The following is a 13,447-nucleotide window of genomic DNA, read 5'->3' as shown; positions in this document are numbered from 1 at the left end:
ATCGGGCATAGATCATAAATTCAGAATATATAATAGAATGTAATCTAGATTGAAACAGAATAACTGCTTAAGTTTCTAATTGTTTATCAATCGAAGATACAAGACACCGTGCCTATGGGACCATAGTCAGCTTGGCTGACAAGCCTCCCCCAGCTCAGCTCAGCACAGTTTGACTGACAGTGGCTCCTAGCAGGAGGCTCCTAGGCTGTGCTTAGTGAATGTAACCACTCCCCCTGCACATGTAACCACTCCCCCTGCACATGTAACCACTCCCCCTGCACATGTACCTAGGGTTGCACCGATAACCCCTTTTTTAAGACCGAGTACAAGTACCGATACTTTTTATAATGTCATGTGACAGTGGCACTAATATGCAGCACTGATGGGGTGTGGACTGTGTCAGTAGTTTTTATTTATTTTTTTTCTAATGCTTTTTATATAATTAATTAAAAAAAAAAAAAAAAAAAATTATATATATATATATATATATATATATATATATATATATATATATAATTTATTATTATTATTTTACAATGCCTTCTTCTTTTGGGGAAGTGTTGTTTGTTTGTTTGTGTTTTCAATTGTGAAAAAAAAAAAAAAAAAAAAAAAGTGTAACTAAACCCAGTAATATGAAAACCGTTCATTTGCCCACAGCTTATAAACCTTTTTACATAAAAATATTCCTACTATATACTTATTTATTTATTCTATTTATTGCTGATCTGTATACCACAGTCACATGATAAACTGCAGAGTTTCTCCACTGCTGAGAGTTCAGGTAGGAGGAGATTTCCCCTGCAGCCTGTATACACACCCACATGTATGATGTCAATATCATGTGACCTGACTATCTCTGAGAACAAGTAACTGTTCTCTCCAGCAGAAAAGACACAACTGAGCATGTGCAGGTTGGCTATTGCCTGTGTGTTAGCTGGCCTTCCCAAACTAGACTTTGCAGGAGGGGAAGGATCTGTGCATACAGGATAAAACAGCCTTTTTACACAGTGCAGAGGATTAACCCCTTAAGATCCACAGTGAGTATAACAAGCATGCTATGCTGCATATACGGACTGATTTTACTGTTGTGGGTTTAAACAGACCCCTGACATGTCCCCTTTGAGGCCACTTTTGAGACAGGGACTGAGGACACAGATTCCCCAGTTCCTTTCTCAGCTGCACTGAAGATGAATGGACAGGAGACAGAGGCCCCTCCCCCGATGCTCAGTTACAAATGGACAGTCGTGATCACTGACTCTGTTCTTTGTATAAAGGAAGGAGCCGGTAAATTACATATTTACTGGCTGCTTCATCTGCTCTCCATCCTGACAGATCTGGGACAAGGGAGGGGGTGCCGGAGGCGGACATCGGTGAGCTGGAGGAGGACTCGGGGGACAGTCGGGGTTAATTGGTGCAGCGGTGGGGATCAGTTACAAGCATCGATCTCCCTGTATAGCTTTCAATGAAGCAGCTGATGGCCACGGGAGGGAGAGGAGGAGAAGTGGCTGTACAGGGAGATCGGTGCTTGTAACTGGTCCCCACCGCCACACCGATCACCCACAGCTGTCCTCCGGGTCCTCCCCTGGCTCCGGTGTCCTACCTCCTGCTGGGAGGTATAAGATTAGGCGTCGGATCATTTTCATGAGTACAAGTACTCGTGCAAATCCTTGGCATCAGCACTGATATGACACTAGTATTGGTATCGGTGCAACCCTATATATAACCATGCCCCCTGCACATGTTACCATTCCTCACACATATAACCACACCCCCAGGTCAGTTTGATTAACAGCAGCTCCCAGCAATATCCTTGCTGTCACAACAGCAGCTGTACTTGGTGATAGTATCCTCGACCCCTGCACATGTAACCACACCCCCTGCTTGGTTTGATTGACAGCAACTTCTCCCAGTAGGCGCGCTGTCATAACAGCAGCAGTTTTTAGTAATGTAACCACACCCCCTTCATGTGTAACCACGCCCCCAGCTCAGTATGATTGATAGTGGCATCGAGCGGGAGCCGTGCTGTGAGAACAGGTGCTACCCCTAGTTAATGTAACCACGCCCCCTGCACATTTGACCACACCTCCTGCTTAGTTTGGTTGGAAACTTCTCTCAGGAGGCTCGCTGTCATAAAGGCAGCAGTGTCCAGTACATGTAACCACACCCCCTTCACATGTAACCACACCCCCAGCTCAGTATGATTGACAGTGTCTTCGAGCCGTGCTGTCACAACAGGAGCTGCCCCTAGTTAATGTAACCACGCCCCCTGCACATGTGACCACGCCCGCTGCACATGGAAGGAATATTAGAAGGAATGCCCATTGCTGTCACCTGACCCCTAAACAAAAGTGTAATTTATAATAAATCGCCGCCATTTCTATGATTATTGCTTAGTGATGACGCGTTGCATTGTTTTCTATAGATATGATGAAGTGTTTTCTGTTCTATGACTTCATATAAGATATAATGTTTCTATTCTAGGAGGATCTGTCACAGGAGACATTACATAAACAGTTTTTATTGGTCAAGCAACGCACTAATATGAGTCATGTGATGCAGTACGGGAACCGGGTGAGTGATGGAGACATTCATTGTTGGGTGGAGCTCTACACACGTGTACATTGTAGTCGTCTACAGAAATCTCTTCTGGGATTTATCTTTAATATTTTACCAACAATGTTACTTTGTATACTTTGTGTGCACAAGGTTGCAGCAAATGCTATCCATATACTTCTTTATTAAAATGCTTAACTTACGCAGTCTTACCCGAAGGCCTCGATGCGCAAAAACAAAAGGAGATTGACATTAAAAAACCTTAAGAGAACCAACTGTAACGACACCCCGAGTATGAAAGGGTTTAAAGTCGTTTAGGACATTCCATACCCAAACACAAAGGCAGCTACCGAACACTTTAATCAGCCGAACAAGGAACCCATACAAAAAATTCTTCCCCAAGTACGAGACAAGGCTCTGTCTTGAGGTTCAAGCTGGAATGAAACTTTATTCAAACACATGCTATACAGATCCCACTTCAAAACGCTTCCCCCCACCCTTGGAAAACAGGGCGGGTTAAACTGTCCAATGACAATGGACACACAGGTCAGGTGTGTATAACTTCTCATCAGTAAACAGTCTTAACAGGGGGCTGCTGGAGGAATCCCCCTCCCTCTTTCCTCATAGCAAGACACTTAGACATCCCATAATAGTTGAGGCAGACAGCCACAACAGACAATAGAATACAGTCACACCCCAACCATCACAGCAAATAGTACACAACATAATGAGACAGCACACATTATGTATACATATATACAGCATTGAGTCTGACTAGCACAGATCATAGTGGGGTTCTCATCCACCTTGTGCCCCTATTGGTGACTCCCGTCATAATGGCATATCCAGGGTCCCCAGAGTCTGTGTTTCTTGGGGGACATGGACCTGAATCTAAAGTAACACCACCTCCAGGGTCCCCAGGCATACAGCTCAGAACGAGCACCATTCCTCCAAATGCCAGGGCCCATAATCAGTAGGCAAGAGGCTAGCATTCAGTCCCCTCCAAAAGCCTCTGTCCCGGCTAGGTCTGTCACATTTCTCCATTTTCGGCAGGAGACTAACACAGGAGGAGACTCCAGACGGGTTGACTCCGAAGTTATCAGTAGTTCCAGTCCTCTAATGCTGGTATCCACCCAGTACCCCGTATAAATTGTTCCAAACAGTCTTCACTCTGTGTTTCCTCCAAACGCCACTCCCATTCACTCCCAAAGTCAGGGTCCCTGGACAGCCTCCAATACAACAATCCCAGGCCATCATAGTCAAAGCCTTCCGTGGGGCTGTCATCCGCTGACCACGGGCACTCTTGGGCTACATACCACCGGAGGGCTCTGTAGCTCTCGTCCAACCGCATCTCTGCCCGGATATTCCTGCTTAACTCAGCTGTCCACTCCTGCTTTGGCTGTTCCCACAATAACAGCATTCGTACTTCATACTGCGACCAGTACCTTACATGAATGGAGGGGAGAAATTTTCCCTGGTGTCACTGCTCGAGAGCTAGTGCTTTCTTCCAGAGTTCGCAGTGGATAGAATCAGACCATCCAGGGCCGATCCTACCCAGGGTGCGAAGGGTGCTTTGCACCCAGGCGCCTGCAGAGGTGGGGGCGCCGAAGAGCCAGACTTCTCCCCTCCCTCCTTCTCTCCTTGTGAGTGTCCGTCCAGAACTCCAGTGTGAGCGTAGGGCAGCCCGTCCAGCCTGGCAGTGCTCGGGGGAAGGGCGCTCCTCTTCCTGACATGAGGGTTCTAGTCAGTGGATGCTGATGTGCTGGAATAAATTCCTCACACTGGGATCCCACACTGTCTCTACCAACTCCAGTTGGAATGCCTCCCCCTCCCATCTCTATCTCGGGCTGCACGGAGAGAGAACTGAGGTGAGTCAGTGTGCTGTGTGTAGGAATGGCATCCCCTACACACCTTTAGATGTGCTCTGGGCTGCCCCTGCTAGGAGATGTTTTATGGAATGATAGATTACATAGGATACACAGACCCTGTCCCTTCCTGCACCTCAGTAGTTCATTTACAGATGTGATGTTTAATGAGATGTACTAAGAGCCCTTTCACACTGACAGTGCAGGGGCATCGGTGGTAATGCGCTGCTACTTTTAGTGGCGTTTTACCGTCACTTTAGAGGTACATTTAACCCCCACTAAAGGATTCAAAGGCGCAACTGCTGAGGCGCTTTGCCGGCGCTGCCCATTGATTTCAATGAGCAAGGGCGCTTTAGTAGTGGTGTATACACCGCTCCTAAAGCACCTCAAAGAAGCTACTTGCAGCAATTTTTTGGACGTCCTGCCAGTGCTCTGCTCCAGTGTGAAAGCATTCGGGCTCTCACAGTGGGATTGCAGATAAGGCTTTTTCCGGGTGCTATTTTTAACACTAAAGCACCTGAAAAACGCCTCCAGTGTGAAAGGGGTCTAATGGACCATCTCCTGTACTATGTCTGCAGTAAGGATGAGCTCCGGCGTGTTCGCAAGCTGCACGTGCCGAGCCCGCCAGGAACTGGGCACTGCACAGCGCTAATCACAAGCAGTGAGACATTTCCTAAGGTGCGGCTGCAGAGATCGAGAAATGTCTCACTGCTTGTGATTAGCGCAGCGCATTGCCGACTTCCTGGCGCGTGCAGCTTGCGAACACGCCGGAGCTCATCCTTAGTCTGCAGTCTCTGACCATCTCCGGTATTATGTCTGCAGTCTCTGATCATCTCCTGTACTATGTCTGCAGTCTCTGATCATCTCCTGTATTATGTCTGCAGTCTCTGACCATCTCCTGTACTATGTCTGCAGTCTCTGACCATCTCCTGTATTATGTCTGCGGTCTCTGATCATCTCCTGTACTATGTCTGCAGTCTCTGATCATCTCCTGTACTATGTCTGTAGTCTCGGACCATCTCCTATATCATGTCTGCAGTCTCTGACCATCTCCTGTACTATGTCTGCAGTCTCTAACCGTCTCCTATATAATGTCTGCAGTCTCTGACCATCTCCTGTACTATGTCTGCAGTCTCTGACCATCTCCTGTACTATGTCTGCAGTCTCTGACCATCTCCTGTACTATGTCTGCAGTCTCTGACCATCTCCTGTACTATGTCTGCAGTCTCTGACCATCTCCTGTACTATGTCTGCAGTCTCTAACGTCTCCTATATAATGTCTGCAGTCTCTGACCATCTCCTGTACTATGTCTGCAGTCTCTGACCATCTCCTGTATTATGTCTGCAGTCTCTGACCATCTCCTGTATTATGTCTGCAGTCTCTGACCATCTCCTGTATTATGTCTGCAGTCTCTGATCATCTCCTGTATTATGTCTGCAGTCTCTGATCATCTCCTGTACTATGTCTGCAGTCTCTGATCATCTCCTGTACTATGTCTGCAGTCTCTGACCATTTCCTGTACTATGTCTGCAGTCTCTGATCATCTCCTGTACTATGTCTGTAGTCTCTGATCATCTCCTGTACTATGTCTGCAGTCTCTGATCATCTCCTGTATGATGTCTGTAGCATTTTTGGGGGCTTTTTCTAACAGACTCTCTAACAGAAGCGCTATCTGTCTCCATCAGAGAGGCCCCCCTCCAGGTCCCAATAAAGTACTCTTGCTTCTCTTCCTGTAATTTGTTTATTGTACCTGTAAGGATCCCAGGGTAATGAAGACTTCGTGGTGGAGCTGCCATAGAAATATTTGTAAAGGGGAGGAGTTACTAAAATGACCACGCCCATGTGGGGGCGCCAGAAATATTTCTGCACCCAGGCGCCTGTGACCCTAGGATCAGCCCTGAGACCATCCCAGCAGGACCTGCTCTGATACTGGTCCTATGTGCTGTATCTGCATCTCTCGCAACTTCCTTCTGAATTCCTCTTCCATGGCGGCTGGTTCCTGTACCTCTCCTCTCCTTTCAGTTGGTGCTGCTGTGACTTTTGCTGCTGCAGCACCTCTTTGCTGTAGCCAATTTGCATCCACAGCCGCTATAACTAGGTCTATGATCTCCGCTGTAGGGTTAGGACCATAATGTGCCAGCCTTATGTTAACAGCCCGATCAAAACTTGCCTCTTCTTGTGTCCTGCTTGTTATGGTGGGCCTTTCAGTTATGTTGGGTCTTTCGGCTCTATCCATTTCGACTAGTTCTGCGATAGTGTCCCTCTTCTTACGGTTGTTGTTGGTTCTCCAGTAAGTCCTTGAGGGAAGAGCATTTTAGCCATTCATACTGTGCTTCCATTGGCCTGTGTCCTCTTTTAGCTGTCCTTCTGGGCTGTGGGAATCATCCCGCTGCTTGCCACCAGTTGTAACGACACCCAGAGAATGAAAGGAGTTAAAGTCGTTTGGGTATGGAATGTCCTAAACACAAAGGCAGCTACCGAACACTTCCATCAGCTGAACCAGGAACCCATGTAACTTCTCATCAGTAAACAGTCTTAACAGGGGGCTGCTGGAGGAATCCCCCTCCCTCTTTCCTCATAGCAAGACACAGCCATCCCATAATAGTTGAGGCAGACAGCCACAATAGACAATAGAATACAGTCACACCCCAAACATCACAGCAAATCGTACACAACATAATGAGACAGCACACATTATATATACAGCATTGAGTCTGACTAGCACAGATCATAGTGGGGTTCTCATTCATCTTGTGCCCCTATTAGTGATTCCCGTCACAATGCCATATCCAGGGTCCCCAGAGTCTGTGTGTCTTGGGGGACATGGACCTTAACCTAATATACCACCTCCAGGGTCCCCAGGCATACAGCTCACAACGAGCACCGTTCCCCCAAATGCCAGGGCCCATAATCGGTAGGCAAGAGGCTGGCATTCAGTCCCCTCCAAAAGCCTCTGTCCCGGCTAGGTCTGTCCCACCAACAAACCAGCATAGCAAGATACAAAATAAAAGCTAGGGCCTCTGTCCATTACACCCCAATTAAAAATTAGGTGACTCCAAAAGCTTGTACAAAAAGTACGGTTTTCAATTTCTTTCGAAATTTCAAAAAGTCATTCTCAAGTCTCAGTTTCAGAGGCAAGGAGTTCCAAATTTCAGCTCCTCCGTACTTCACTCGTTCTCCCTTTGCATGTTTCCTTTTTAATTCTGGAATCTTTAGTATGGCCAAGTTCGTCGATCTCAAGGATCGGGTAGGCACATACTTGACAAATTTTTCCTTCAGATACTCTGGGCCATATCCATGCAATGCCTTATGGACAAGACATCCGGTTTTAAACAGAACCCGTTCTTTCACGGGCAGCCAGTGCAGGGCTCTAAGGGATGGAGTGATGTGGTCACGGCGACCAACACCTGTCAGTAACCTTGCTGTGGCATTCTGAATCAACTGGAGCTTGTAGATGGTACAAGCAGGCAAACCCAATACAGGGCATTACAGTAGTCCAATCGACTGCTGATAATGGCATTGACCATGGCGATCTTGTCAGAGTCTGCGATATAGCGAAAAGTCGACCTCAGGAGTCTCAGGTAGAAGTGACATGAACTCACCACCTGATTTACCTGAGGGTGCAGGTTATGCTTCCTCCTTAGTAATGCTGCACAGTGGTTGTGTTACAGATCCTCTAGCTTAATGCAAATGTTTCATTGTGCTGATTGGCTGAAAAACAATACGCTCTGTGTGACTTTTTTTTTTTTTTTATCTTAGCAATGATGTTGTATATATCCAGGCATTACTCAGATTTATCCCAATACCTCCCTTTTCCCATCTAGATCCGCTCCCGGCTTTATTTATTTTCTTCCCTTTCTCCTGTATCCGGATATCACATGTATTCCTCTCTGCAATGTCTTTGTTAGGCTTGTGAGATTCATACATGGGCAGCTTCTAGGCCCCCCGGTGCCCAACCTGCAGCCTGGGGGCCACATTCAGCCATTTGACACTTTTTGTGCAGCCCCCCCCCCCAGCGTGGGCTCCTGCAGAGACTAATCTGTATTTCCCTGTTATAGCCGTGATCTCTAACAGTCTTGTGTAATGTCTCCAGTCTATGACTCTCTTGAAGCATATCATTAGTCTCCAACAATGTGAATAGTCTCTGACCATCTCCTGTGGTAGGTCTGCAGTCTCTGACCATCTCCTGTAGTATGTCTGCAGTCTCTGACCATCTCCTGTATTATGTCTGCAGTCTCTGATCATCTCCTGTAGTATGTCTGCAGTCTCTGACAATCTCTTGTATTATATGCGGCTCTTTGGTGATGTCGAGGGGCCACACTTGAGAAAGTTGACCACCACTGTTCTAGGCAGTTTAACATATGTGTGTGTGGAGAGGGATGGGGGACGGGTGGAGTTCGGTAGTCCAGCAGGAAGGGGCGACAATACCGCTTGGGAACTCGGAGGCGCTGTGTTGTCAACTCAAACATGACATTTAAAGGGGGAATATGTCCATGTATTGCAGAGATGTATTGTGTGGTGTGTGTGTTTTTTTTTTTAACACTTTAAGTGGTCAGTCCTATCAGAAACTAAGGACACTTAATGGGGGGAGGTAAGCCTATATATCCAAAGAGACTTTGTTATTGATATTCTGTATCTTGTTGCTTTTTCCTTCTCAGACTATTTCTAAGATGAAGGTGCGTCAGTTCCATGGTAGCGGTAAAAAAGTCACCCCTCCCATGACCCTGGAGCCCATACACAACCTGGACCTGACCCCCAGCCCAGAGGTGCCCATGGCCATCCTCAAGAGCAAGCTCCTAGCTACTAATGATGCTGCCGAGGCCCTGGATATACTGAGCAGGATAAAGGCGCTACAGGAGGTGAGAGGAGCCGGCTGCTGATACAAAACAATAAATATAAGATTTTATTTTCTATTTTATAGCTCAACTGCAAATATATAAAAAACTAAAAAATGAGTCCTGTTGTGCATTAATTAAAAAAAAAATTCTATTTTTTTTTAAACCAGCATTTTCTGCTAGAAAATTAGAACCTCCAAACATATTCTATTTTCTGAAATCAGAGACCCTAGGGAATAAAATGGTGGGTGTTGCAGTTTTTTTATGTTGCAGGATATTTGTGCAGCCGTTTATCAAACACGTATTTTCAGGAACAAATATGTTAAAATTAATTTTGGCACACACACACACACACACTATAATATCCATTTTTCTTTTTGGTAAAATATAAAATTGGGTTAAGATGTGTAAATACCCAAAATGTCAAGATTTTAAATTTTTCATAGGTGACGCTTTAAAAGCCTTAATAGGTTATCAGTGTAGATTATTTGTGAATAATGACCCTAGAATTATTGCTCCCGCTCATTCGCAGCAATACCTCACATGTCACGTGCCGGAACTATGTGTGTGTTTGTATTAGCGGGGTGATGGGAATGTTTTTTTTAATTTTTTTTATTATTATTAATAATTTTTTTTCCCATATAACTTTATTGCTATCACAAAGGAGCTAACTAACCAGTTCCCTATATGATGGCATTGACAGTGGACAGGTACTCTTTATGAAGACATCAGGGGTGTATTGGACCCCCATTGTCTCCCCTGCCCTCCGATGCAGCTAGTCAAGCACAGATTGTGCAACTGTAAAAGTGATTGGCGGGCTGTAAAAAATTATACCAAGCTCATGGCTGCAGCTATGAACTTGTTTTAACCACTTCAAGTCTGGAAAATACAGTTAGTATAAATACTTAAATCTTCTTATTGGCTTCATGCATTCCTCTGCTTGTGCCAGACAGGTTGTACGGCATTGAACAGTGCTGTCAGTCTAACACTGGACACTTGCTGGGGGGGCAGAATGGTGGCGTCATCCATACGGTGGTGCCCCATCATTGTCCAATCAGGATGGCGGGTCTGTGACCAAGCTGTGTTGCTTATCAACAATAGAAAAGTGTGGTCACTGACCGAGGTACCTCCAAGCTCCTCTGATTTTCCACATCTGGTCCTTCTATCAAACCAATATATCATAGCCGGCTTTCACATCCATCCCTCTTTGTCTTCCCTGCAGGCCAAAGCCTTGATCGAGGAATCTGTAAAGAAAATTGTTTCTTTGGTGACGGAATCCGATGAGATAACAGAAGAGATTTTCACCGATCGGCTGGATATTAACGATCGCTCCTGTTACCGTGCGGCCGTTGAGCATTTTAAGAAGCGGTGCTTCAACTGGCACAACCCCCTGGTAAGTCCCGGTCATTATCGTTATCACAGCCTCAATCTGCTGCTTCTCTTGGGGGTGTCACAGGGGGGATCAATTCACTAAAGAATATCTCATAAGATAATTGAATTAGGTGACACTTTTTTTTTTCCAATTATCTCACGAAATGCTGAAAATGTCAATTCACTTGTCACCTTGTGAGTTGCTTCCTTCACAAACCAAAGACATGAGGAAAAGAACTCATAAAACTGCGTTATCGTCAATTCACAAAGGAAAAAAATGAATAAATGGATGAGTTAAATAAGTCCTGGTCCAGGCATGAGGTATTGAAGGAATGTAAAAAAAATAAAAGCCAGTTTGGAGGAGTCTCTGCCTCTTTGGATCAGTTTCTCAACAGTAATGCGTAGAAACCTAAATATTGAAAAACACAGAATTATCGGGAATGATTTACTTAAAGCATAACTGAAGGCAGTTTTGGATAGGGTGGAGATGGATTAGAACCCCTGTCAGGGTTTTATTGCTTTCTGTGTCCCCGTTAGGGAGAATAAAGTGATTGTAAAGTCTTGTTCCCCCCCCCATTAAAAATAACAAACCATGTTATACTTGTCTGTTGCAGTGGATTTGCACAGAGCAGCTTGGCTCCTCCTCTTCTCGGGTCCCTCATCTGTGATCCTGGCCCCTCCCTCCTGTTCAGTACCCCCACAGCAGGCTGCTTGCCATGGGGGCACCGGAGCCGAGTCACAGCTCCCTGTGTCCATTCAGACACGGAGCCCTGACCTGGCCCCGCCCCCCTCTCCCCTGATTGGCCATTGACAATTATACAGCGATCAATGCTATAAAAATGCACTGGTTACTATGTAAATGTCACTGGCAGGGAAGGGGTTAACACTAGGGGGCGATCAAGGGGTTAACTGTGTTCCTTGACTGTGTGTTCTAACTGTGGGGGGAGGGGACTGACTAGAGGGGATGACAGATTGTGGTTCCTAGCTATTAGGGAACTCAGGATCTGCCTCTCCTCAAAGAACAGAGATTTGTGTGTTTACACACACATGTCCCTGTTCTGCCTCTCGAAGCCCACGACCGCCGGCCACGAGCATCCACTCCCTCGCAATGCAGCGGGCGCACGTGCCTGCTGTCCCACTTAAAGGAGCTGATGTGCAGCTACGACGGTTCGCGGGATCGTGCCGACCTGCCGCAGTATAATGACGGGGGCTGTGGTTAATACAAAAAAACAAAAAAAATAATTTTTTTTTTTACTTGACAGGTTACTTGAAAATTGACTTTTGCTTGAAAACTGACTTCATCTGCAGATTGAAGTTCATCCCTTTGATCTGTAGATGAAGAAACAGAAGGATACAAAAAGAATCAATGTTTCTTTTTATCTTTCTGTTTCCGTGGCTGAGCAATGTTGTTGATAAACATTGCCCGGTTGCCCGGGACTTTGTTTACACTTCAGCTGTCAACAGGGAAACCCTACTGACAGCTGAATGAGGCAAAGGCTGTTAAGGACGCGGCGGCCCCGTTTCTTAACAGCCGATTAATTTACGTTTTTTGTTTTTTTTCTACATTTCAGCTGTCAGTGGGGGAATCCCGCTGACAGCTGAAAGAACTGAGCCTGAAACTTTAGGTTTCAGGTATAGGAGCATTTGCACGAGTACTGATACCCGTACAAATGCTTGGTATCGGCACTGATATTGGTATTGTGTAACCCTAGTATAAACATCTGATATCCAGGATAAGGCTTTCCTTGTGTAACAATTTATTTTTCCTAACTTGTTCTGTGTTATCGGTGATATGAGACCTGACTGTGTATTTGTCATTGCAGTATGAGTTCTCCATGAGGCGGCTGTACACTCTGGTGAACCTCTGTGAATCCGGATTTCCACTAGAGAGGTAACCATCTCTGCCTTTCCTTGTAGTAATGTTAATTGTCGTCTATATATCTGCTCCGTATCCTTCACCCTGCGACTCAGCCGCTCTGTTTGAAATTAGCATAAAGGAAAGGTGCACATGGGCAGGACAATATACAGACCGGTACAGGGGGGTCCCCAGCACACTCTCTGTTACTTAGTAAGCTGACGTCTAAGTTCCTGGTGTGTTGCTGTTGCCCCTCCTCCCTCCATGGATGCCCAACAACGCAGCTAGCAAGGAGACGGCTTTGACAGACGGCGCTTCTCTCTGTCTTCAAGCACTGACCCAAGAGAAGCAGTGGCGGCTGGTGCTCAATATTTTGAGGGGGGGCGCGGCAAACATACCTGGCCCCCTCACTCGCACTACCTCCCCCCCAACACTCAATCAATCAATCGGGATGGTTGCGTTCCACTGGCAATCCCATCCCTCTTCCAGCACTTGATCGAACGATCGGGAAGGAAGCGATCCATAGCCTTACCTTATGTTGCGGGGAGGAGGACGATGACAAGGTGTTGGTGTTGGCGCTGGATCTGGGGTAGGGCTCCTGCAAGAGGCTGTTGCTGCTCTTTGCCGCACATGGCCTGCAGCTTGCGGAGGGAAGATCCGGGTCCATTGCTTCCCCCCCCTCCCCCATCCGAACAGGAAGCCAGTCCTGAGACCCGATTGGCTGGGGGCCCTGAGACTCCCTGGCCAATCGGGTTTTAGCTCCCGCATCCTGATTGGCCGGAAGGAGAAGCAGGAAGACATTATTGAATATTTAAGTGGGTGGGCTTGGGGCGCACCCTTTTTAAAAAAAATTAAGCCAATTAGAGCCTTATGCCGTGTACACACGACCGGACTTTCGACGGACTGAACTCCGAAGGTCTTTTCGACAGACTTTCAATGGAGTTCTGATGAAACGGACTTGCCTACA

General features: G+C 46.4%; 1 protein-coding gene across 1 annotated transcript in view; it reads left to right on the top strand.

Annotated features, from left to right (window-relative positions):
• Window positions 1-13,447, top strand: part of LOC141117275 (legumain-like) — a 37,313-nt gene that overhangs the window by 19,139 nt on the left and 4,727 nt on the right. The window contains exons 10-13 of the mRNA XM_073610040.1: window positions 2,482-2,571; window positions 9,078-9,278; window positions 10,477-10,647; window positions 12,449-12,516. Of these exons, the coding sequence (XP_073466141.1) occupies window positions 2,482-2,571; window positions 9,078-9,278; window positions 10,477-10,647; window positions 12,449-12,516 (530 nt within the window). The remainder of the gene's footprint in view (window positions 1-2,481; window positions 2,572-9,077; window positions 9,279-10,476; window positions 10,648-12,448; window positions 12,517-13,447) is intronic.

The sequence above is a fragment of the Aquarana catesbeiana genome, linkage group LG13, assembly GCF_042186555.1.
Source record: "Aquarana catesbeiana isolate 2022-GZ linkage group LG13, ASM4218655v1, whole genome shotgun sequence".
NCBI lineage: Eukaryota > Metazoa > Chordata > Amphibia > Anura > Ranidae > Aquarana > Aquarana catesbeiana.
Note: the sequence above shows the minus strand (reverse complement) of the source record. Positions and strands in the feature narration are given on the sequence as shown.